At 47.3% G+C, this 22,104-nt stretch overlaps 1 protein-coding gene across 1 annotated transcript in view; it reads right to left on the minus strand.

Moving 5' to 3' along the window:
• Positions 1-22,104, minus strand: part of TMC2 (transmembrane channel like 2) — a 62,722-nt gene that overhangs the window by 32,933 nt on the left and 7,685 nt on the right. The window contains exons 2-7 of the mRNA XM_035006526.1: positions 17,950-18,268; positions 15,036-15,188; positions 6,861-6,951; positions 3,769-3,850; positions 3,320-3,426; positions 909-1,007 (exon numbers count right to left, since the gene is read on the minus strand). Coding sequence (XP_034862417.1) covers positions 909-1,007; positions 3,320-3,426; positions 3,769-3,850; positions 6,861-6,951; positions 15,036-15,188; positions 17,950-18,268 — 851 coding nt within the window. The remainder of the gene's footprint in view (positions 1-908; positions 1,008-3,319; positions 3,427-3,768; positions 3,851-6,860; positions 6,952-15,035; positions 15,189-17,949; positions 18,269-22,104) is intronic.

The raw sequence follows: 22,104 nt of genomic DNA on the forward strand, positions 1-22,104 counted from the left end.
AAGCAGTGGGGCACTGGTATGTGATGCATTCAGGGACTTCCCCCAAACTTGATAAATATTGGAACTTAAAGTATGAGGTCTGAGACAGAAATGGAGCTGGAGAGGGAGGGAGCAGCCAGGTGGTGAACAGTTCTTTCTTAAACCTGATTTAAAACACTGGATTTTATTCCATTTGGGAATGGGAATAAATGAATATCAGATGTAGGGAAGCAATGGGGGCAGGTTTGCATTTCAGAAAGATCACTCTGGCAGCAGAGGGAATGAAGATTTTTAGGAGCCGAGTCAAAGCAGGAAGCAGAGGTAGAAGATTCTGACATGGTCCTGGTACGGTGGGGACATGATTCAAAGAAGAGGCAAGAGGGATAGAGAAAGGGGGACTGAATCAAGATAGAGTTAGTGGTTGATTGGTTGTGTGTGTGTGTGGGGGGGTGGTAGTGAGGAAGAGGGAGAAGTGTAGGATGACTTTCAGGTTTCACACTTGAATGATTGGGTGAATGGGGTGGTTCCAATAAAGGAGATGGGAAAACGCAATGTGGGTTTAGCTGGGTAGATGTTGAATTTGAGGAGCAGGTAGGATATTCAGTTGAGGATGCCATGTGAAGCTTGGGAATGGCGGAACTGGTGATAGCCCTGGAGTCTTCCTGTGGGTATGAGGAGAGAAAACCATCCTATAGGATCACTTGCATGGATCTGGCAGAGAGAAAGGAACAGTGTGTGGCTGCAGAAAGGACCCATGAAGGGGACTTAGGAGGACATGGTTGGCTAGTTCATTTGGCATATGGGGACCCCATTTGAGTTAAGCGCTACTGGTTTTCCAATGACTAAATGCAATATTTCACACTTATCCATGCAGATTTTAGGCCTTACAATCACATGATAGAAGTGCATTGGCATGTTGGGGATAGTACCTCAAAATCCCAAAGGACAGAAAAATCCATGGCTTTTTCTTCTTCAGCCCGAGGCACTGTCTTTCTGGGAATACTCCCATAGGGCCCGCCCATCAGTACCTTGTGTAGGGACAGAACAACAAGATGAAGCACGCAGAAAATACAAACACATGGAGACATTCATATACTGGGTGAAACATTTCCCTTCTCAGAGCAGGAAATACCTACTTTCTTCTTTAGATAACATTAATCACTTTCCTGGTTTTAGAACTATCACATACTCATTGTAGAAAATGTGAAAAAGTGCAGAAGAGCATTTAAAAAATTCCCTATCACTTGGTTGCCTGGGTGGCACAGTCATTCAAGCGTCTGGCTCTTGGTTTTGGCTCAGGTCGTGATCTCAGGGCTATGAGATGGAGCCCCAAATCCAGCTCTGTGCTCATCACGGAGTCTGCTTGAGATTCTCTCTCCCTTTCCCTCTGCCCCTCCTGCTTGTGCTCTCTCTCTCTCAAATAAATAAATAATAAATAAATCTTAAAAAAAAATTCCCTATCACCTCCATATCCCAAAGATAATGACTGTTAGATATTCATATATTTCCTTATGGTTGCTTCTGAGTTTTATATATATTTTAGTCTGGTTATTTAGCTTAATATAATTTTATGACCAATCTTTATGGCCTATGGTATGTCTCAAAATAAAATGACTTCAAAATATTTAATCCCATATATCTATCATAAATTTACTTAACAAATCACCTGTTGTTGGACATTAGAATATTGCTAGTTCTTCACATGTACATAGTTCTGTTATTAATAACCTAATATATATGCCTGTTTTTGCATCCTTAATTCTAAAAAAATCAGAATTGTATGAAGTTTAAATATTGATTTAGGAAGGATTGACTTCTTTTTTTTACGATATTAAGTTTTCCCTTCTAAGAACATATCCTCCTGTGTATTCAGTCATATTTTGGTCCTGTAATGCTTGATGGTGTTCCTCACAGAAATCTTCTAATTTGTCAGATTTCCCTTGGAAAAGATCCCAGGCCAACACTCTGAAGACCTGGGATCTCATTCACTACAAACGTACTGTGTGACTTTGCACAAGTTGCTTATTCCTTTTCTGTCTCTCAATTACTCATCTATAGGTAGGGATGCACCTACATCCGTAATAAGATTATATCTGGGGGAATAGTGAGGAATACTATTTAAATGCAGGGTTCTTTTTTTTTTTAAGATTTTATTTATTTATTTGAGAGAGAGACAGAGCATAGAGGCAGAGGGAGAAGCAGACTCCCTGCTGAGCAGGGAGCCCGATGTGGGGTTCGATCCCAGGATCCTGGGATCATGACCTGAGCCGAAGGCAGACGCTTAAGCGACTGAGCCACCCAGGCATCCCTAAATCCAGGGTTCTTAAAAAAAAATAAATTATGATACAATGCATTCTATTTCTCCCTTTTTTCAGGGTAAAGAAAAAAACTTACTAAGATGTTAATTCTCCACTGATCTTAAAGTAAAACAAAAGATAGAAAAATGTAGGATCCACTTCTTAATTTAGAAACACAAATATTTTGGGCGCCTGGGTGGCTCAGTTGGTTAAGCAACTGCCTTCGGCTTAGGTCATGATCCTGGAGTCCCTGGATCGAGTCCCGCATCAGGCTCCCTGCTCAGCAGGGAGTCTGCTTCTCCCTCTGGCCCTCCCCCCTCTCATGCTCTCTCTCTCATTCTCTCTCTCAAATAAATAAATAAAATCTTTAAAAAAAAAAAAAAAGAAACACAAATATTTTGAGCACCCCCCTCCTGTTTGTTTGGCTGGATTGGCCTAGGGGATTGGAGGTGCCCCTCCCCACCCATGGGGCACAGGGGCCACCTGAGACCCTGGGTGGGCCACCAGGCTGCATGGCTGAGCAGGTGACCTCTTTGAGGAAGAACTGGCATCAGCCTTTCAGGAAGTGTGAGAAATGTGGAAAGACTCTGATGTCAGGGGACCATGCTGAGCATGAAGGCAAGCCTTACTGCAATCATCCCTGCTATGCTGCCATGTTTGGGCCCAAAGGCTTTGGGTGGGGTGGAGCTGAGAGTCCCACTTTCAAGAAAACCCAGGTCGTGGAAATGCTATCTCTGGCTGCCCACTGGGCCACTGCCCTTCCAGGCTGATTCCAGGCCTTATCACCAGGCACCCAGGGCTCCCCTCTAGACTCCCATGCCCTCAAAAAAGCTGAACACTCCAAAAAAAGGAAAAAAAAAAGGAACACAAGTGTTTTGGTTCCATTCTTTGCCCTGAACTATCTGGGCAATGAATAGGAGTAGAGAACTTAAAATGAATGACTAATTCTTTGTCAAACAGAGAGTATTTGATTAATATAAATGAGGATGGTGGTCATAATAAGCCTCAACACTACCTAAAGATCTAGGAAGCTCTTGTCTTACCTCTGGGATGATAACGAGACCAAATATTAAGCCAAAAAGGACGAGGTTAACTCCGTACATCCATCGGAGAAAGATGAAATATGATGCCACAGAAGAACCAAAGTGACCTGGCATAAGAAAAGGCAGCAGGATTTACATGTTGTGGATGGAGGAAGGTAGCGCGACCAAGCACTTCGTGAGTGTGATGGATTCAGTTTGTACATCAGTCTGTGGAACGGATAGTCCAGATAAATAACCTGAGGCTATGTGGGGCTAACCAAACTACCTATGCTCCTGCAATCAGAAAATGAAGAAACACGATTTAAATCTTGGCCTGACTAGCTCAAAGCCCATTCTGTTTTCTAACACCACAGGACCTGTGAAATGATCTGACCAGCGGGTCAAGAACACCAAGCCCTTGGAAAGCTCTTTAGTAAACCAGCTAAACACAGCTACGCCAAAATACTCACTTTCAATGTCCTTGATCTTCATTTCCCAGGGTATACATTGAGTCTTGAAATTATCAAAGTCTCTCTTAAACTTGACCCACTTCTGAAATTAAACAGGTAATATACTCAGTTCATTAACATGGTGCCTTGGGGCCTGGAGGGACACACTGGAGGGACATGCTGACGTGTCAACACCAAAGTGCAGGAGCGGGGTGAGAGAGAAGCCAGCACAGCATAATGCCTTGTGTTTGTCTCTAGTGCTGATAAAATTTCATGTTTGGACAGTGTGTATATGAACTTAGGAATTCTGTATATACTTTTGGCTTGGGGGATCAAATTGGGTTAGCAACCTCTGATGCAACTTTTTTTTTTTTCATCTTAAAACAAACATTCAAGGGGGAAAAGAAATCTCACAACTCTCACATCCACATTTGGCAGACAGCCAAGTGCCTAAATCTGATAGGAACTGTTGCGCGCACCCAGCCATTTTGGAACTGGTAGAACCTCAACCCATGGCTTCCGTTCTTTTCCTGGTGAGAACAACAGCCTGGTTTTTTTTGTTCTTGTTTTTATTTTTCTGAAAGGAGTTAGGAAGGCATTTTGCTTCTTTCCACAGTCCCTTCCCAGCTCCAACACTCAGAGTTTGTACCAGTTGGAAACCTGAGTAGCTGTCTGTCTACTGATTGGGTGAAAATTTGTCAATCTCAAGGGGGTTGTTCTCCAAAAACCATACTCCTTGGAAATACATCCATTTGGAACTTAAATAAAAAACTCATAAAAAACAGCGGACATGATCCTAAGATCAGTTTCTATTATTACAAAGGTCTAAGAACTTGCTCATGAAGGAAGTGAGGTTTCCTGTGTAAATTCACTAAAGGCTCAAAATGAAAATTTATCTGAAGGGATCAGATACGTTTCCAGAACTGCAGGCTTTGACTGTATCTTGATGGGATGATTGCTATACAAGGAAGGAAGCCACCTGTCGAAAAGGACGGTAGTCAAAGGTACAATAGAGAAGAGGAACATGTAAGCAAAAGCCTGGTTGATAACAATGGCAAAGCTATCCCTAAAACAGGAAGGGGTGTGGAGAATAACAGATGGTGGGCATTGGGCATTCCAGTCCCGCTGCTTTATCTACCTTCCCCAGCTCTGATTCCATGCTCAAAATTCATCGTTGGTGGCTTATTTGGCTTTCTATGTAAGTCTGTCTATAAAGGAAGCATTGCCCATCACCTGTGATGGGCTGTGAGTATTTTGGATTCTATGGTAGTGATTTGTGGTTGCAAGTTAATAGATTGGAATTGGGATTATGGTTTAGCTACCCACATAAAGTAACTCTACTATCAAAAAATAAAAGGTGCAGCTGATGTGAACTCTTCACATTGCCAGTTCTCTCATGGTTATTTCTCCTTGTAAATTAATAATTCAGCACCTGGTTTTACCTATCAGTCTCAGAAGCTTTATTAATATGAGTCTTCCCCCCGAGGGATGGATCCCCTGTCAGCGTGCTGATAAAATCAGTACAGGATATAGACTTGCAAGAACGAGGGCCAAGAGGGATAATGAACATTGCCAAGGGAGGCCCCTGGGGACAGCCTGCCAGTTAGTTGATCACTTGGCAACCATCTGACAGCCCCTCGAGGCTGTGGGCATCTTGGCCTGAAAAGTGATGCCCTGGAGGTGGGGCAGAGGCCGAGAAAGTCTTGGAGAAGCTCAGCATTGAAGCTCTTATCCTTCATTGGTTTAGAAAATCAGAAAACTGGGATGGAGCGTGGCCAGGAGAAGACCCCAGCTCCCTTCCTCAGAGCCACGTGAGATGGTAGCTGAGTCCTGGAACTGGGTTATTAAATGTGCAAGTTGTCTTGTTCTCCAGCTCTATATAGAAAAAGGATTTCAGATAGTGGGTGAACAAGATGCGGGCAAGCTACGCATTCTGTGAATGAAATCCAGATCTGAATGACTGAGACACCCAGTGAGGTCTGAGAAATAGTATTGCAGAACAAGGAAAAGGGGACAAGACTCTGCAATTTTTGAAAAGCATTTAGGCTACATAACTAATTTTGAGAAATGATTCACCATTCTTACAGGGATACAATAAATAGGGTTTCTAAGTAAAAGATAATTTGGGATTTTAAAAAGAACATAAGTGAAGTGTGGAAGGATACAAGGTAGCTAAGGCTCAGTAATCGAAGGAAAATAAGCATTAGATGTAATAAAGACTATAACTGAAACAGAAGAAAATGGATTCAATGATATTGGGAATAAACCTGAGAAATTTCTGAGGATGCAAAGAGAGAAAACAAAGAATTTAAAGCAACGAAGGAAGGTAAACACAGACAGGATTGACAGCCATCCTTTTCCTAGGGAAGAAGCTAGAACTATTTGCTAAACAGAATTATTTATTGAAAGTATATTTGAAGAGCACATTCCTCAGTTGGAGAAAAAAAAAAGACATAAGCATGCAGTTAAGTGGTAAATAGTTTCTAGATAAAATTAATAAAATGACCCATGGATAGTCACCAGGCAATAAAACTGAAAAAAGGAGAAAAAAATAGTATTAGGAATAAAAAAGACCCAAACCCAACATATACAAAAAGTAATTCCAAAAATTATGGGACCACCATCTGCAACTTTTTGGCAATACATATGAAGATCTTAATGGAATGAATGGGTTTTGGGAAGAATATGAAATATCCAAACGTCCCCCAAGAAAAAGATAAAACTCAAATGCACCAATGAACAAAGAATACATGAAAAAACTCTCCAGGTGTTACATAAAAATGGATGATTTATCAAACAATGTGTCTGGGTTTGGGGCTTGGGAAATAAGATCTCAGTGCTTTAACCTCATCAGTTTTGTGAGTTTACAGTTCTTCACTGGAGAAGAAACAAATCTCAGATACACTGAAGTCCTTGCAGATAAATGGAGAGAAATTGACAGGAGACAGTTTCTATTCCTGGACAAATTAGCTGGTCGGCTTGACCTCGCACTGAGGATTCTGGGGAGCTAAACAGAAATGGAGAACCTGGGCAGGTGCCTGGGATGGTCACCTGGGTTCAGAGGCTGAGCAAGCCCTTCCGAGGGTTTGGCTTGCTGCCTCTGCACCACCCACCTTAGCCACCAGCATCCTATAGGCATAGAGTCGCTTGCCTTTCCCCTTTCCCAAGACTCCTTCGTACTTCTCCACAAATTCTTGGGCCTCCCTGGTTAGAAAAAAAAAAGGGGGGGGGAGGGTGGTAGAGGCAGAACTTCAATTAACACCAAACAAAAAGAAATCTCAACTATGAGAGAGCGTGTGTGTATGTGGCTGAAAGCCTGAGTGTTTTTATACCCCTAGTTAGAATGTAAGCTCCGTGAAGGCAGGGTATTTTGTCTGTTTCGTTCATGGAAGTTTCCCAAATGCCCTCTGGGCCCTTCCAGAGAATCCAGGATAATCTCCCTATTTTAAATTCAGGAATTTTCATTCCATCTGCCAAGTCCCTTTTGCCATTCATGGGTGTGCCACCAGGGGGCGAAAGTCGTGGGGGCCAAAATTCTGCCTACAGGTGCCTACAATGTATTAAGCACTATTCTTAGCATTTGGCCCTTAAGGGACCTTAAACCCAGAAGAGAGAGAGAATCAGAGAGAGAGAGGCAGACGTGGCAGAGGGGGAAGTCAGAGAAATTGGAAGCAAGAGAATTCTCCACCCTCTGTTGCTGGGTCCCTCGAGAGGAAGCCACATGGAAAGCAAGAGAAGGAAGCAAATTCTGCCAAAAACCAGGGAGCTTGGAAGAAGACCTCTAGCCCCACAAGGGAAACTCAGCGCTGCTGATATCTTGATTTTAGCGGGGTGAGACCCTGCGCAGGGAATCCAACCATGCCACAGCTGGATTTCTGACCAGCCCACTGTGAGCTGGTAGCTAAAGGAGTATCGTCTTTTTTTTTTTTTTTTAAGATTTTATTTATTTATTTGAGACAGAGAGAATGAGAGAGAGAGCATGAGAGGGGGGAGGGTCAGAGGGAGAAGCAGACTCCCCGCCGAGCAGGGAGCCCAATGCGGGACTCGATCCGGAGACTCCAGGATCATGCCCTGAGCCGAAGGCAGTCGCTTAACCAACTGAGCCACCCAGGCGCCCCTAAAGGAGTATCGTCTTAAACAGTTATATTTGTGGCCCATTTGTTGCAGCAGCAATAGAAACAGACACAGCAAAACAGGTGAAGGGGACGAAGGGGTAAAAAATTCCAGTTATAAAATAAATAAGTCATGGGGATGTAAAGTACAGCCTAGGGAATATAGCCAATAATATTGTAATGCCGTTGAATAGTGACAGATGGTAGCTAGACTTAGCGTGGTGAGCATTGCGTGATGTATACACAAGCGGAATCACGCTGTTGCGCACCTGAAATGAATGTAATACTGTATGTCAACTCTACTTCAGTAAAGAAGAGGAAAATGAATACAGCATTCAGTAGACATTTGTGGACTGCATGAATGTTGAATGAGGGAGTGAATATATCCCGGGAAGGCTGGATGAGAAACCCGTGGATCAGTTTGTCTATTACGTATTCTGGGTGGTGTGCTGGGGCTGGTGAGAACGGGCTCCTGAGCACCCAGTGTTAAATATTCAGGAACTTGGCCACCCAGCTGTTAAACTGTTGGTTGCTTGAAACTGGCCACGGTGGGAGTATTTAGACCATGGAAATCAGCAAAGGCTGCAAATCAGGCCCCCTTCATCGCAGCCCCCAGAGAGCCAGTTTTTCAGCAGCCCCTGGATAAAGCCGCACAAACGGAGGAGGATTCATTGCAGGGGGGCCAGGAGGGGGCGCTGGGGAGCTGCGTGTCGGGGCCAGGGCCCCCCCCCCCCCCCCCCCCCGGCCACTGTCTGCTACGCGATCCCTATCCCACCTCCAAAGCGTATGTGCAGGCAGATCAAGCGTCAAAGTCACATTCGAACCTCAGGTTAATCTTGAAGCTGGTTTTATTCCGATGTCTCTCTATTAATGAGGGTGACTGTCTAGCTCCCGAGCCCCTGGGGTCAAAAGCTGGTCTGTAGGGGATTAAGGCTCCTTAATGGGATCAGCTCCCTGTTTGCCCCCAAGGCCATGTCCTGGCAGTTAGTTATCTGTGGCTACCAACACAGCCATGCCACAAAAAAAATGTTTTCATGAAATTTGCATTTTTGTTCTCTTCCTGTATTTTACAAGTGAGCAGAGGCTCCTAAGCCCTTGGAGTTTGTGAGTTTAAATGCACCAACTTTTGGGGCACCTGGGTGGCTCAGTCAGTTGAGCGTCCGACTCTTGGTTTTGGCTCAGGTCATGATCTCCTGGGCCGTGGGATCGAGCCCCACCTGATCGGGCTCTGCGCTCAGTGGGGAGTCTGCTTGGAGATTCTCTCCCTCTGCCCCTCTCCCCAGTCTCTCTAGAATAAATAAATAAATCTTTAAATGTGCCAGCTTTTAAGATTTGGGGACTTCAAGTGAGAATTCTCCAAAGAGCCAGCTCATGTTCCTGAGCCATTGGGCCTGGCAGCAAATGCTTTTCTTCTTAATATCTGGACCCCCAGAGAGCCCTCTGGAGTACAGAGGGCCGTGCCCAGCACTGGGTACAAACTTTGAGGACCATTCACTATGAAAAGCCCACCTGGTTTAAGAATTTTGGTGGACACAGCAAGCTTTTCTGGATACAGTGAAGATACGGAAATAGTAACAACTAACTTTTTTCAGCAAACTCCTTTTTAAACATGTTACCTATAATCCAGACTGTCCCATTCTTCCTTACCAGAGAGTATTTGGTTTATGGAAACATCAGCTCCTGCCCGGTGCTTCCCGATTGTTGCAAATCTTACTTCTGTAAGGTGCTTCTGTCCCCAACTTGTCACCAAGTGTCCTTTGAAAAGGGAACTTCCTGCAAACTCGCCTCTCTTTTTTCCTCAAACCTGACGGGGTGTGGTAAATGCAGTGAAAAGGCAAGAGAGGAGGCATCCTGTTTTGAGGAAGCTTTTAGGGGTGTGGATCTCAAGGTCACTTTTGGCAGGTGATGATTAACCCCTCAGGCCCCTCCAGCACTCAGCAGAGGAGGTAGTTACTGAAGAAAAGGCTTTCAGGCGCAGAGACAACCCAGACCACACTTCAGAATCCCCCCCACGTTTGCCTCCTGGAAGACCCTCTTTGTGAGTAAAGTGAACACAAGTTTGGAAAACACGGTTAGGATGGCCAGTGATGGGGGCGCCTGGGTGGCTCAGTCGTTAAGCCTCTGCCTTCGGCTCAGGTCATGATCCCAGGGTCCTGGGATCGGGTCCCACATCTGGCTCCCTGCTCGGCAAGAAGCCTGCTTCTCCCTCTCCCACTCCCCCTGCTTGTGTTCCTGCTCTCGCTATCTCTTGCTCTGTCAAATAAATAAATAAAATCTTTAAAAAAATAATAAAATCTTTGCCAGCTAATCCCAGCACCCATGTCATCTTGGTGTTAGCATCTTTAGTTGTCTTTTATCATTCAGCTTGGGATCTTCCTGGTTCTTGGTACGATGAGTGATTTGCAGTTGAAGCCTGGATACTTTGGATATTATAAGACTCTGGATCTTGTTGAAATGTTCTGCTTTAGCAGAATCCTCTGCCACTGCTTCAGTGAGTGAAAGGGATGCTGTCTGGTTACTTCCAGGTGGAAGTCCATGCTCCTCACTCGGCCCGCTTTGGCATCCGAGGCTGGGTAGGAGTTCTTCATTACTGTTGAGCAAGGATGGGAGTTCAGGCTTCCAACCAGGTTCTCCTCACATCTTCCTGGCTAGGAGGGATGACTTGTTACTTCCAGGTGGTGGTGAAAGTCCAGACTCGCCTGTGGCTTGCACAGACACCAGAGGGAGAGGGAGGGTTCCTTACTGCCCAGTGGGGAGGAAAGTCCCTGCTCCCCACTCAGCCTCTTCTGATACCACTCTGGTGGGGGCCCTGGGGGCACCAGTTATAACCTGGCAAGGGAGGAAATCTAGGCTTCCCCACTTGGCCTTTGCTGCCAGGGGCAGGGATGGGGCTGCTGTTCTGTTTGTGGGGCTTGGCTAGAGTAGGATTGTTAATGCCTAAGAGTTTTCTGTCTTGCCAGACTGTCCCTTTCCTGGTCCTTTGACTAGAGAGAGCAGATTTTTCTTGAGGTGTTTTTTTTGTCTGTGTGTGTCTGTCCGTGTTTCTGGGTTGCCAGCTTCTCTAATATCCAGTCTGGGAAATAGAGGGCAAGAAGAAAACCCCAGAACTCAGTGCCTGATCAATCCTTTGGTCCTGAGGTCCTTAACCAGACCATCTTCTTCTGTCCACCTTTCTGAGTCTTCTTATGTTTGCTTTACAGATAATGTCCAGGGTTTTAGTTGTACTCAGTGGGAAAAATAGGCAGAAGAATATCTACCCCATCTTCCTGGAAGTGGAATTCTTCAGATCTCTCTGAAGAAAGCAAGCAGCTTGGGTAATTTTCTAAGATATCAGGCTTCTGATAAAGTTGAGGGACACACCTGATTAATTCTATGGTTAAAGCAAACATCCCTGACTCATGGGGCCTAGAAGCTCTTTTGCCAACATCATGGCCTATCTTGTGTTTTTAATGATACCTTTTGCAATATCTTCTCTGATCTATCTTTGTTCCCCTCCTCCCCTCCTCCCCACAGTGTCTGGCACAGAAGATGGTCAAGCCTTAATAATGGCAAGAACTACTATTTACCAATTGCACACCACGTGCTGGACACTTAATACAAATATTTTGAATTGGTCTGAACAACTCTACAAGGTAGATATTAATTTTTTTAAATCTAATTATTTGACAGAGAGAGACACAGCGAGAGAGGGAACACAAGCAGGGGGAGTGGGAGAGGGAGAAGCAGGCTCCCTGCAGAGCAGGGAGCCCAATGTAGGACTCTATCCCAGGACCCTGGGATCATGACCTGAGCTGAAGGCAGTCGCTTAACCAACTGAGCCACCCAGGCGCCCTAGATATTAATTATTATTCCCATTTTGTAAATGAGGAAGGTGAGGCTCAGAGGGCTTCTTAAGGGAAGGAAATCATCCTGAGGGGCACTGACTAGCCAGCCAAAGCCACCTGGATGCGGCAGGGGTGGGAGTGCAGGCTTGCCCCAGTTCACCATCGGTGTTCTTCATGCGTTACAGCCCTTCCTCGGTTGTCCCAACAACTATGCCCACGTCAGCCAGCTGCCTGAGTGGGCCAGAGACTGGGGTCTCCACACCATTGCTTCTGAAAAAAAGATGTAGGGACGCCCGAGTGGCTCAGTCAGTTAAGCGTCCGACTCTTGATTTTGGCTCAGGTCATGATGTCAGAGTTGTGAGATTGAGCCCCGGGTCGGGTTCCGCGCTCAGTGTGAGTTTTCTTGGGATTCTCTCTCTCCTTCTCCCTCTGCCTCTCCCCAAGCTCTCTCTAAATAAATAAATAAAATCTTAAAAAATAAAAATAAAAATAAAAAAAGAAGATGTAGCCTGGGAATGCTGTTTGCAACGGAAAACCTCACTGCCGGAAAAGGAAATCCTAGAGGATGCAAAGGGATACATCCTAGAATGTTTAGTAATTCTAGAGAAACGGTTACCAATGAAGAGTGCAGGCCGGAGCCAGAATCCCTGAGTTCAAATGCTAACTGAGCCACTTAACTCACCTTGCAAACCGGGGGCAAATGACTTGATTGCTCTGTGTCTCAATTTGCTCATCAGTACGTGGGGGACAATAAGAATAGTCCCTGTATCACAGGGTGGCTGTAAGGATGAAGTGGGCTGTGACACACACCAGCACTCAGAACAGTGTCTGGTACACAGTGAGCCCTCAACAAGTGGAGGCAATTTATCAAAAAGAAAGAATCGAGGGCGCCTGGGTGGCTCAGTTGGTTAAGCGACTGCCTTCGGCTCAGGTCATGATCCTGGAGTCCCGGGATCGAGTCCCGCGTCGGGCTCCCTGCTCGGCAGGGAGTCTACTTCTCCCTCTGACCCTCCTCCCTCTCATGCTCTCTGTCTCTCATTCTCTCTCTCTCAAATAAATAAATAAATAAATAAATAAATCTTTAAAAAAAAAAAAGAAAGAATCGTGAAAGATGAATGAGACATAGCTCTGCAGAGCAGAGCATCCAGTCGAGTGAGGACACAGTGCCTTGGGGATCAGAGGGGCAATAAATAACTCAGCCTGCATGCGGGGAGGGCAGTGGGGAGCTTCCCTGAAGAGGGGACATTGGTCCGAGTCTTATGGGGCATGTGGGAATTAGCCAGGGTGGGCTGGCAGAAGCAAAGATCTAGGCAGAGGCGCCAGCTTGCTTGGAGATGCAGAGGCTCCCTGGCCTTAGACTTGGAGTCTGGGAGGAGGAGTCTGGGGAGAGGGAAGAGGAAGGAGGGAGGCCTGCAAGGGAGAGGCCAGTGTTGGCTGAGGATCCCTGCCCCAGGGACAGATGCATGGGTCTGTTTGGCTTCCCAGGCTTTAGCCACTTCCCACTCACCCCAAGAGCAGGAGCTCTGCCCTCGGGCTGGAGGAGATGTCAGACTTCTCCTCTGGGCAGCTGGACAGCCCTCAGGAATTTTCCCAGTCCCTGCAACTTCTAGCCGGTGGGAGATCTCATTTCCATAAGCACTTCAGTCGCTCTTTTTCCACTGTTAATAAAAGATGTGTTCAGGTGACACCTGAGTGGGGGTGAGGTTCCGCGAGGGTGACGGATGGCTGTTCTGCGTCCCCCTGACAGGAAGAAGAACCTGGCCCTGACAGACTAGAGAGAAGAGTCTCAGAAAAAGGGGCTGAGAAGGCAGACAGCCACTGCCTAGAGCTGTCCCTGCCACCCGAACTGTAGCTGCTAGCCACATGGGATGATTTAATTGAAACAAATTATTATTATTATTTTTTTTTTTAAGATTTTATTTATTTATTTGAGACAGAGAGAATGAGAGACAGCACGAGAGGGAGGAGGGTCAGAGGGAGAAGCAGACTCCCCGCCGAGCAGGGAGCCCAATGCGGGACTCGATCCCGGGACTCCAGGATCATGACCTGAGCCGAAGGCAGTCGCCCAACCAACTGAGCCACCCAGGCGCCCCTTATTATTATTATTTTTAATAAAACCAAAACCATCTGTGTCTTGGTCACATTCACTACTCTTCAAGCGCTTACTGGCCACCTGCAGCTATTGGCTGCGGTATTAGTTCGGATTTAGAGCACTCCCATCATGCCCAGCACTTGTGGGTCCGCACTGCCCGGTGGGCACCACAGGGACGCATTTCTTCCTGTGGCTGCGTAGGACACGATGTAATAATTTGCTGGCATGGAGTAAGCTCTGTTTACCAGAACCCTGTCCCGTGTCCGTGCGGCCAGCATCTTGGCGGCGCCTCTCGGGGGCAAACCGTGAGGCCCAGTGTGTCCAAACACAGCTGCCAAATTGTTCGACGTAATAGAGGGTGAGGCATTTGACTTGAGCGATGGGAAACTCATGTGTGAGAGGAGCCAGGGAAAAGGGCTTCATAAAGAGGGAAGGGGAGAGGGGGTGCCTCCCCAACCCTGTGGCAGAAAAGCCAGGGGGGAACTTGGGGGGAAATGGTAATGTTGGATGGGTTTTGTTTCAGGTTTTTTTTAAGTAGAAAACCAGAAGTTAAGCAATGTGACTCCCGCAGCAGGGACGTGAGACTCATAAAATGCTTGGGGTGCTGGCCTTTTGTATGGAAGCCGGAGCTGAAAACAGGAGTCAGCGCCTTGGGTATGAGGCCTGAACAATATTCACGGAGCATTATGGCAAGCTTGGTCCGGGGTCAGGCACTCGGGCCACGAGAGTAGCTGAGACAGACCCACTCCCTGCTCCCCTGGCCCCCCACCCCATACACACAGGGAGCCGTTCTGGGGGCCTAAAGAACACGGAGGGAGTTCTGAACTTGTCGAGGTGGGGGGGTGCCACAGAAAGCCCCCCAAGGAAGGCATGTCTGTCTTGGGTTGTGAGGGAGGCACAGAAGCCACCGGATGAAGGGGAAGGGATGCGGGACCAAGGGAGGTCGGGCAGCACGGAAAGGTTGGCTCTAGGCCAGACTGCCATGATCCTCTGTCTCTCCCGCCAGACCCTGTTCGGTGCTGGTCAATGGCAGGGCCTCCATCAACAGCCCCCCACTCAGGCTTCTCTGGGCTCTAACAGCCCCCAACTCACGCACTGTGCTTGTGTTGGGGAGCGAAGGGACCAAAGCAAAGCGGGAGGGTGAATCCCCCTTCCTGTCAAGTCTTCTTGGGGCCGAGAAGGGGAAGGGGCTCTGGGGCCATCGGAAGGACCTGAGCCTTTTGGACATCAAAAGGCCCTGGTCGATCACCACCCACTCACCTGAGCTCCCTAAGCTTTTTCGCCATGGGCCAGGGCTTGTTCCGCATGGTGGCAATGAGCTTCTTCTTGTCTTCTACCTGCTCCAGGATCCGGGCCCGTTCCTCCTCTGACAGAGTCTCCGCTCCAGAAGCACTGGAGGCCAAGGAGGGTGGTCTGGAGGCAGAGCCAGGGCAGAGCAAGGGAGAGTGAAAAGCTGGCAAGTATCTTCAGGTGCTCTGTGGAATGCAGAGAAGCCCACAGGCAAGGCGGGTGGGCTGTGTTCCCTGGCCCTCCCAGCCCTGACCACCCCTCAGAGGCCCGTGCCTGCCCAGAAGCCCTCAGTGACTCCCCTCGCCTGTCAGAAGAAGCCACCGCTCTGTCCTGTAGCCCAGAACACCGGGACAGTTGCCTCCTCCGACTCCATTTCTCTGAGTCCTCCGCACCCACCACATTCGAGCACAACTCTCTGCTCAGTAGAAATATAACCCGAGCCACATGTTGTAATTTAAAAATTTCTAGTAACCACATTAAAATGACAAAAGGAGATGGGCAAGTTAATTTTAATAATACATCTCACTGAATGCAATGTGTCAAAAATTGTCATTTTAACCTGCAACCCATATAAAAATTATTAATGAGATATTTTATATTCTTCTTGTACTGTCTTCAAAATCTGGTGCTCATCCCACAACCACTGTGCATGTCAAATCAGACATCAACTTTTCCTCGAACATATTTGATCTGTATCTGGGATTTCATAAAATTTGTAGTTGAAATGGTAGATTCACATACCCAGGTTGTTTTAGACATACTTAAAAGTTTCCCAACAAATGAGTCAAGTAGCAAAAGGTCACTTCCCTTTGACATTTGCATCTGCATTGACAACAGCAGTTTGCCTTTTATTTTTAAGAGGAAATGCACTGGCTTCAAAGTTAAATTGATCTCAAAGCTACAGCTGTCTGTCCGAGTTAAGTAGATTCACAAACTCCTGTGTCAACCCAGTAGTATTAACACTGAATTAAAAAGAAAGGAAATTAGGGCGCCTGGGTGGCTCAGTCGTTAAGCGTCTGCCTTCGGCTCAGGTCATGATCCCAGGGTCCTGGGATCGAGTCCCACATCGGGCTCCCTGCTCGGCAAGAAGCCTGCTTCTACCTCTCCCATTCCCCTTGCTTGTGTTCCTGCTCTCGCTGTCTCTCTCTCTCTGTCAAATAAATAAATAAATAAAATCTTTAAAAAAAAAGAAAGGAAATTAGAAATTCAGCGCCTTGGTCGAGTTGGCCACAGTTCAAGGGTTCAGCCCGCCGGCTGGTGGGGACGGCACTGGACGGCACAGGGAGGGGCAGCTTCCAGCTGGAACCCTTCTCCCCATGTGAGGAGCCTCAGCATCTCACAGACAAGACGATGTGTTCGCCTTCCACAAAATCCTAGTTCTTGTGTGTCCTCCTTACAGCATCCTTCACTCGCAGACTCAGTGACTCTGGGAGGGACACCAGCCCCCCGAGGTGAGGGGGGTGCAGGAAAAAGCCAGGCCCCAGCTGCCTTCTTAGCAAGTTCCATAAACGGAAACACCAGGATGTGGGCTTGGGTTAGAGAACAATTTACAGCAGCGCCTGTGAGTCTTAATTTCTGAGGAATTCGAACCCTTCACTGCTGGGAACCCTTGGGCACATCCCATGATGGTTGCCTTTGAGTCTTTCCACAGGGGTTCCCTCAGTCTGGGGTTGGGGAGCATTCGGTCATTGCTTGTTCAAATGCCACCTGTACTTGGACGACCGGCTGGAATGCTTACCTTCTCCGTGGAGGAACCTTGATGTCCCAGTGCCCCCACAAGAAGGCATTTCATTAAATCCTTTCTCAGATACATATTGCTTTCTGCCTTGTCTTGTGATGACTGATGCCCATGGCCTATCTCCACTGCTAGACTGTCAGCAGCTGGGAACAGGACTGAGTCTTTTCTGTCTCTCTATGCCCTGCCACTGCATTCAGCTGACTTTGCATCTGCCATCCAGATATCTGCGGTCTGTTTGGCGGGGGGCAGCCTCCCTCTAAAGTTCAGGACACTCCAGGGCCCAATCAACGTGCATTCAAGTTCTCTTTAAATTGCTAAGGGCACCATGCTTTCTTTACCCCTTCAGCTGATGTCCAAGGACAATCAGACAGTAGACAAAAGCCCCAACCAAGCCAGGAATGGCTGGCATGACAGAAAAAATCAGTGGGCCCTTTTGAGGGCCACGGTTCCCACTGTAAAGGTGGAGCGGTCCGGTGGAAGAGCCTAGAGCCCTGTGGGAAGGAACATCATCTTCACCATAACACCAATTCCTTCAACTATTTCAAAAGCCTCCCCAGCCATTATCAACAGGGATTCTTAAAACATCCCAAGCAGTGAGTAAAGCCAAAAAGGGAGGCCAAGAGAAGCTGATGTCCCATCAAAATTTGTAGCCAAGAATGGAACTGATTGGAATCCCTGAAGGTCCTCTAGATCGAAGCCACATATCACAGAAGAGGACACAGGTCCAGATTGGGGAAATGGTGTGCTTAAGTTCTATGATGATTGCTAAATCCAATTTTGTTCGTTTCTCTCAGTGCTTCTTCCAGAGCTGTGGTGAGCCACCAGCTGAGATTCAGGAGACTTGGGATCTTATCCCACCTGGCTGCCATGTCACCTCCCCGCTCAGTGCTTCCTGCCAGACAGGGGGCCCTGGATCTGAGAGTACCCAGTGGCCAGTCCACCTGGGATGACCAAGATCCTCATCCCATTTCTGCCCCAGATGGGGAAGGCAGGGTAGTGGACAGGCAGGGACAAACAGAAGCAGATGAGAGTGGGGTCACCTATACCAGGGGAGGGGACCTCAGCCCTTCATCAGGGGAGGGAGAGGGGCCACAGGAGAGGAGGGTGCCCATCAGAAAACGCACCTGAACCAGAATCACAACATACCTGTGTTTCTTTGGCTGCTTCCACATCTCCTCCTTCCTTGACACCTCCTTTTCCTTCTTTGGGGGAGCTCTCTGCTTCTTGAGGGAAGCCCTCCCATCTCTCTTCCTCCTCCCCTCGAAGGTCCTCTCTGCGGAGCTCCGCCCCTGCTCCCCCAGCTCCTCTAGGTGTCTCCTGCGCTCTGCCTGCTTCCTCCGGGGAGACCCTGGCCTTGGGCTGCCCCCGGCCGGCTCCTTCTGGCCAGGCTGAGCTCCACGCCTGCCCGCCACACCTTCGACTCTGGCAGCCTGCTTCCTTGCGGGTCTCCTCCCGGACCTGTCACCTGCAGGGACAGGAAAGGGACAGTTCTGGCCTCGCTGGCCTCCACCGCAGGAAAATGCCCCCAGCTGTGAGGAATCAGATGTCCAAGATGCTTCCTGGAGCTTGTTGGCTCCAAAGGCCACTTCTTTGGAGACTCTGGTTTGGGATGAGAATTAATGTCTCCCTCCTCTGACAACTTGGCATTACCATGCTCTTGCCTAAACCTCAGGTAGAAACCGAGGCACATGCCTTTCCTCTTCTTGGGTGTGTAGTTCCTTGGGGTCAGAACTGAGTCATCTCCAGAGCCCCAGGGCCAGCCAAGCATGGTTCTCTGTTTGGCAAGCCTGGACCACTGGCAAGGAAGGGCTGGGCAGTTTCCTTTCCCCAGGAGCTGCTGCCTGACGTGTCCCTGCTTTTGAGTGTGTGTGTATGTTTGTAAGCCATGACTTCGTGGCATTGGCCAATGGCCTGGTTGGACAGAATCAACAGTATGAAATTTCCTCAACAGTTTGCCCAACAGCTACACTAAGTACAACTCTTTGTATAAGCATTTACAAATTAAATGCAGGGAAATTATCGTGCAGTTCTGGTATTAATAACCAACGTCTCCACCACTTAGTAGCTGGGTGTCTTTGAACAGGTCACTTGACTGCTCTGAGTCTCAGCTCATCTCTATCATGGGGGATGTTCATCTTACTCCATTAGCTTGTTAATGAACACAGAACAGTGACTAGAACAATGACTGACATCCGAGAATGGATGTCATTACCCTAATACTTTTACCCAGAAATAAGATATTTTTTGCTTATAGGAAAAACACAGGTTTCGAGCTAGATTGCTTTGCCTGAAAAGATCATTTCTATCATTTTTTATCTCTGTGACCACAGATAAATTACTTTTCTGCACCTCAGCTTCCTCATCTGTAAAATAGCTCTAGAAGCTCCCATTTCCTTATGTGGCTGAGGGGCGGGGACGGTTAATTAAAAGCAGGAGTAAAAGGTCTGGCCCGTGGGAAGTACTCAACAAAGGCCCCCTCCCCTCCTGTCTCCAGCCTGCCTTGCCACTCTTGCACTCTGAGCCCCCACATCCGAGTGGGCAGTGCCTGGAAACAGTATTGTGCAGGGCACTCGTTCTCATTGCCCACACGGGCCCCCATCCAGGCTTTTCTGCCAAGGGCAGGGAGATTTTCCCAGCTGCATTGCCAAAGCCCCAACTTTGGGCAAAGCAGAGGAGAAGTTTGCCACCTGCCATTCCCAGCAGCAGTGATAGAGTCTGGGATGTGGAGTCCCAGGTTCCCAAATTCTCACCTCTACCCTCCTCCTTACCCAGCCTCTCAAGGTTGTGCCTGTAATATGGTGGCCCCAGAGAGATTTCCTCTCTGCTTCCCTGACCCTTGAGATTTTACACTCTGAGGAGCAAGCCACCCTGTCAAACAGCAACCAGAACTAGCCAAGGATAAATGGGGCTGGATTTGGGCAGACTGAGCTGGGGATTCAGAGTCTGGATTTCTGGGCTTGAAGTCTGGTTCTGATGGTTGTTATCTGGGTAGCTCTGGGCAGGTTGCTTACTCTTTCTGAGTCAGCTTCCTTGTAGATACTCCAGTAAGTGCTGGTGGTGGTCCACCCAGATCCCCATTACCTGGCCACTCCATCCTCCCCCAGCTGCCGTGTGTGGTGGCCCTAATAGCGCACAGGTTCTCCCTTCTTGGTTGATGGGAACTATCTTGCTGGGAAATGTCCAGAAATTTACATCCCTTTCCTCTCTTTGAGTCAGCCCATAGCCACATCCTTGCTTCTCTTGCCCTTCTCTTGCCCTGCCCTGCTTCCCTCACTCCACACCTCCTGAGATTCGCCCTTGATAAATTGCATGCTCAAGAATCCCTATCTCAGGGGCGCCCGGTGGCTCAGTCGTTAAGCATCTGCCTTCGGCTCAGGTCATGATCCCAGGGTCCTGGAATCGAGCCCCGCATCGGACTCCCTGCTCTGCGGGAAGCCTGCTTCTCCCTCTCCCACTCCCCCTGCTTGTGTTCCCTCTCTCACTGTGTCTCTCTCTGTCAAATAAATAATAAATAAATAAGACGCTTAACCAACTGAAAAAAAAAAAAAGAGAGAATCCCTATCTCAGGCTCTGCTTCCAGGGAACCTGATCTATAGACACCTATCTCAAAGTGTGGTAGGGAAATCCAACCGAGATAATATCTGTCGAAGTGTGATGGAAGCTGGAGCATGCTAGATTTGTGAATGGAATTTGCACTGAGGTTCAGAGAGAAACTGCTCCAAGTTCTCTTTTTGGGTTTCAAACTAGGATATTGGTGGCATTTTCAAATGGACAAGGTGCCTGCCTGCCTGGCCAACTGAGTTGGCCAAGAACTCAAAGGCCTTTTATTCACTAATTCACTCACCCATACCAAAACATGTATTGATCATTGACTAAATACTACACAGGCTACAGTAGCAAATAAGACTGACAAGATTCTGTCCCTCAGCATGTTTTGAGTTAGTGAAAGAGACAGTGTGATCAGTTCTCTGATTCAAGAAGCACAGGGGTGGGCTTCACCCAGACTTCAAGCAAGGCAGGGGGAGGGACAGCGGGAGAGGGAGAGAGAGAATCTTAAGCAGGATCCACACCCAGGGCAGCAGGGCTTGATCCCACAACCCTGAGATCATGACCCAAGCTGAAATCAAATGTCAGATGCTTGACCAACTGAGCCACCCAGGCACCGCAGAAGGAAGAAACTTCTAAGCTGAGATCTGAGATCTTATTCTTTTTTATTTATTTATTTATTTATTTATTTATTTATTTATTTATTTATTTGACAGGGAGAGAGAGTGCACAAGGGGGGTGGGGGTAGCAGGCAGAGGGAGAAGCAAGCTCCCCACTGCGCAAGGAGCCTGACTGTGGGACTCGATCCCAGCACCCTGGGATCATGACCTGAGCCGAGGGCAGACGCTTAGGGGACTGAGCCACCCAGGTGTCCTGAGATCTTATTCTTAAGATTTTTTTTTGTTTTTAAAGATTTTATTTATTTATTTGAGAGAGAGAGAATGAGAGACAGAGAGCATGAGAGGAAGGAGGGTCAGAGGGAGAAGCAGACTCCCTGCCGAGCAGGGAGCCCGATGCGGGACTCGATCCCGGGACTCCGGGATCATGACCTGAGCCGAAGGCAGTCGCTTAACCAACTGAGCCACCCAGGCGCCTAAGACATAACAATTCTTAACATGTATATGCCTAACAACAGAACACCAAAAACTGATAGAACTGCAAGGAGAAATAGGCAAATCCATGATTCTAGTTGGAGAGTCCAGCCCCTTTGTCAGTAATCGAGAGATCCAACAGATACAAAGTCGATAAGGACATAGTTAAACTGAACAGCACTGTCAATCAACTGGATCTAATTGATGTTTATAGAACACTTAATCCAACAACAGCAGAATACACATTCTTTTTGAGCCCACATGGACGTTCACCAAGATAGACTACATTCTGGCCCATAAAATAAATGAGTAGTCAAATATTGTTTCTAAGACACACGCGATCCTATCTTAAGTGTTCAAATCTGACAACTTTTGATTTATTTTTTCTAAGATTGACTCCTAAGTGTAAAAGGAAGTAAAATAACTTTCAGAATATCTTTTGTACCTAAAACTATCTTAGAGATTTCCCAGAAGGTCCTGGAAAAATCACAAAAACTTATTCTTCCACCTTACAGAAAAGAGAGGTGCCAGAAACAATAAAGATTCTTTGATATGTTACGTTGACGTTTCATGAGAAAAGTTATCAAATCAGAAGAGATTCTTAGCCTTTTCTAGCTTAAACTGGTATAGGTCGAATGTTTAAATATTTCAGCAACTGTATGCT

Source organism: Mirounga leonina, unplaced genomic scaffold (genome assembly GCF_011800145.1).
Source record: "Mirounga leonina isolate KUSES-001 unplaced genomic scaffold, KU_Mleo_1.0 Mir_150, whole genome shotgun sequence".
NCBI classification, from domain to species: domain Eukaryota; kingdom Metazoa; phylum Chordata; class Mammalia; order Carnivora; family Phocidae; genus Mirounga; species Mirounga leonina.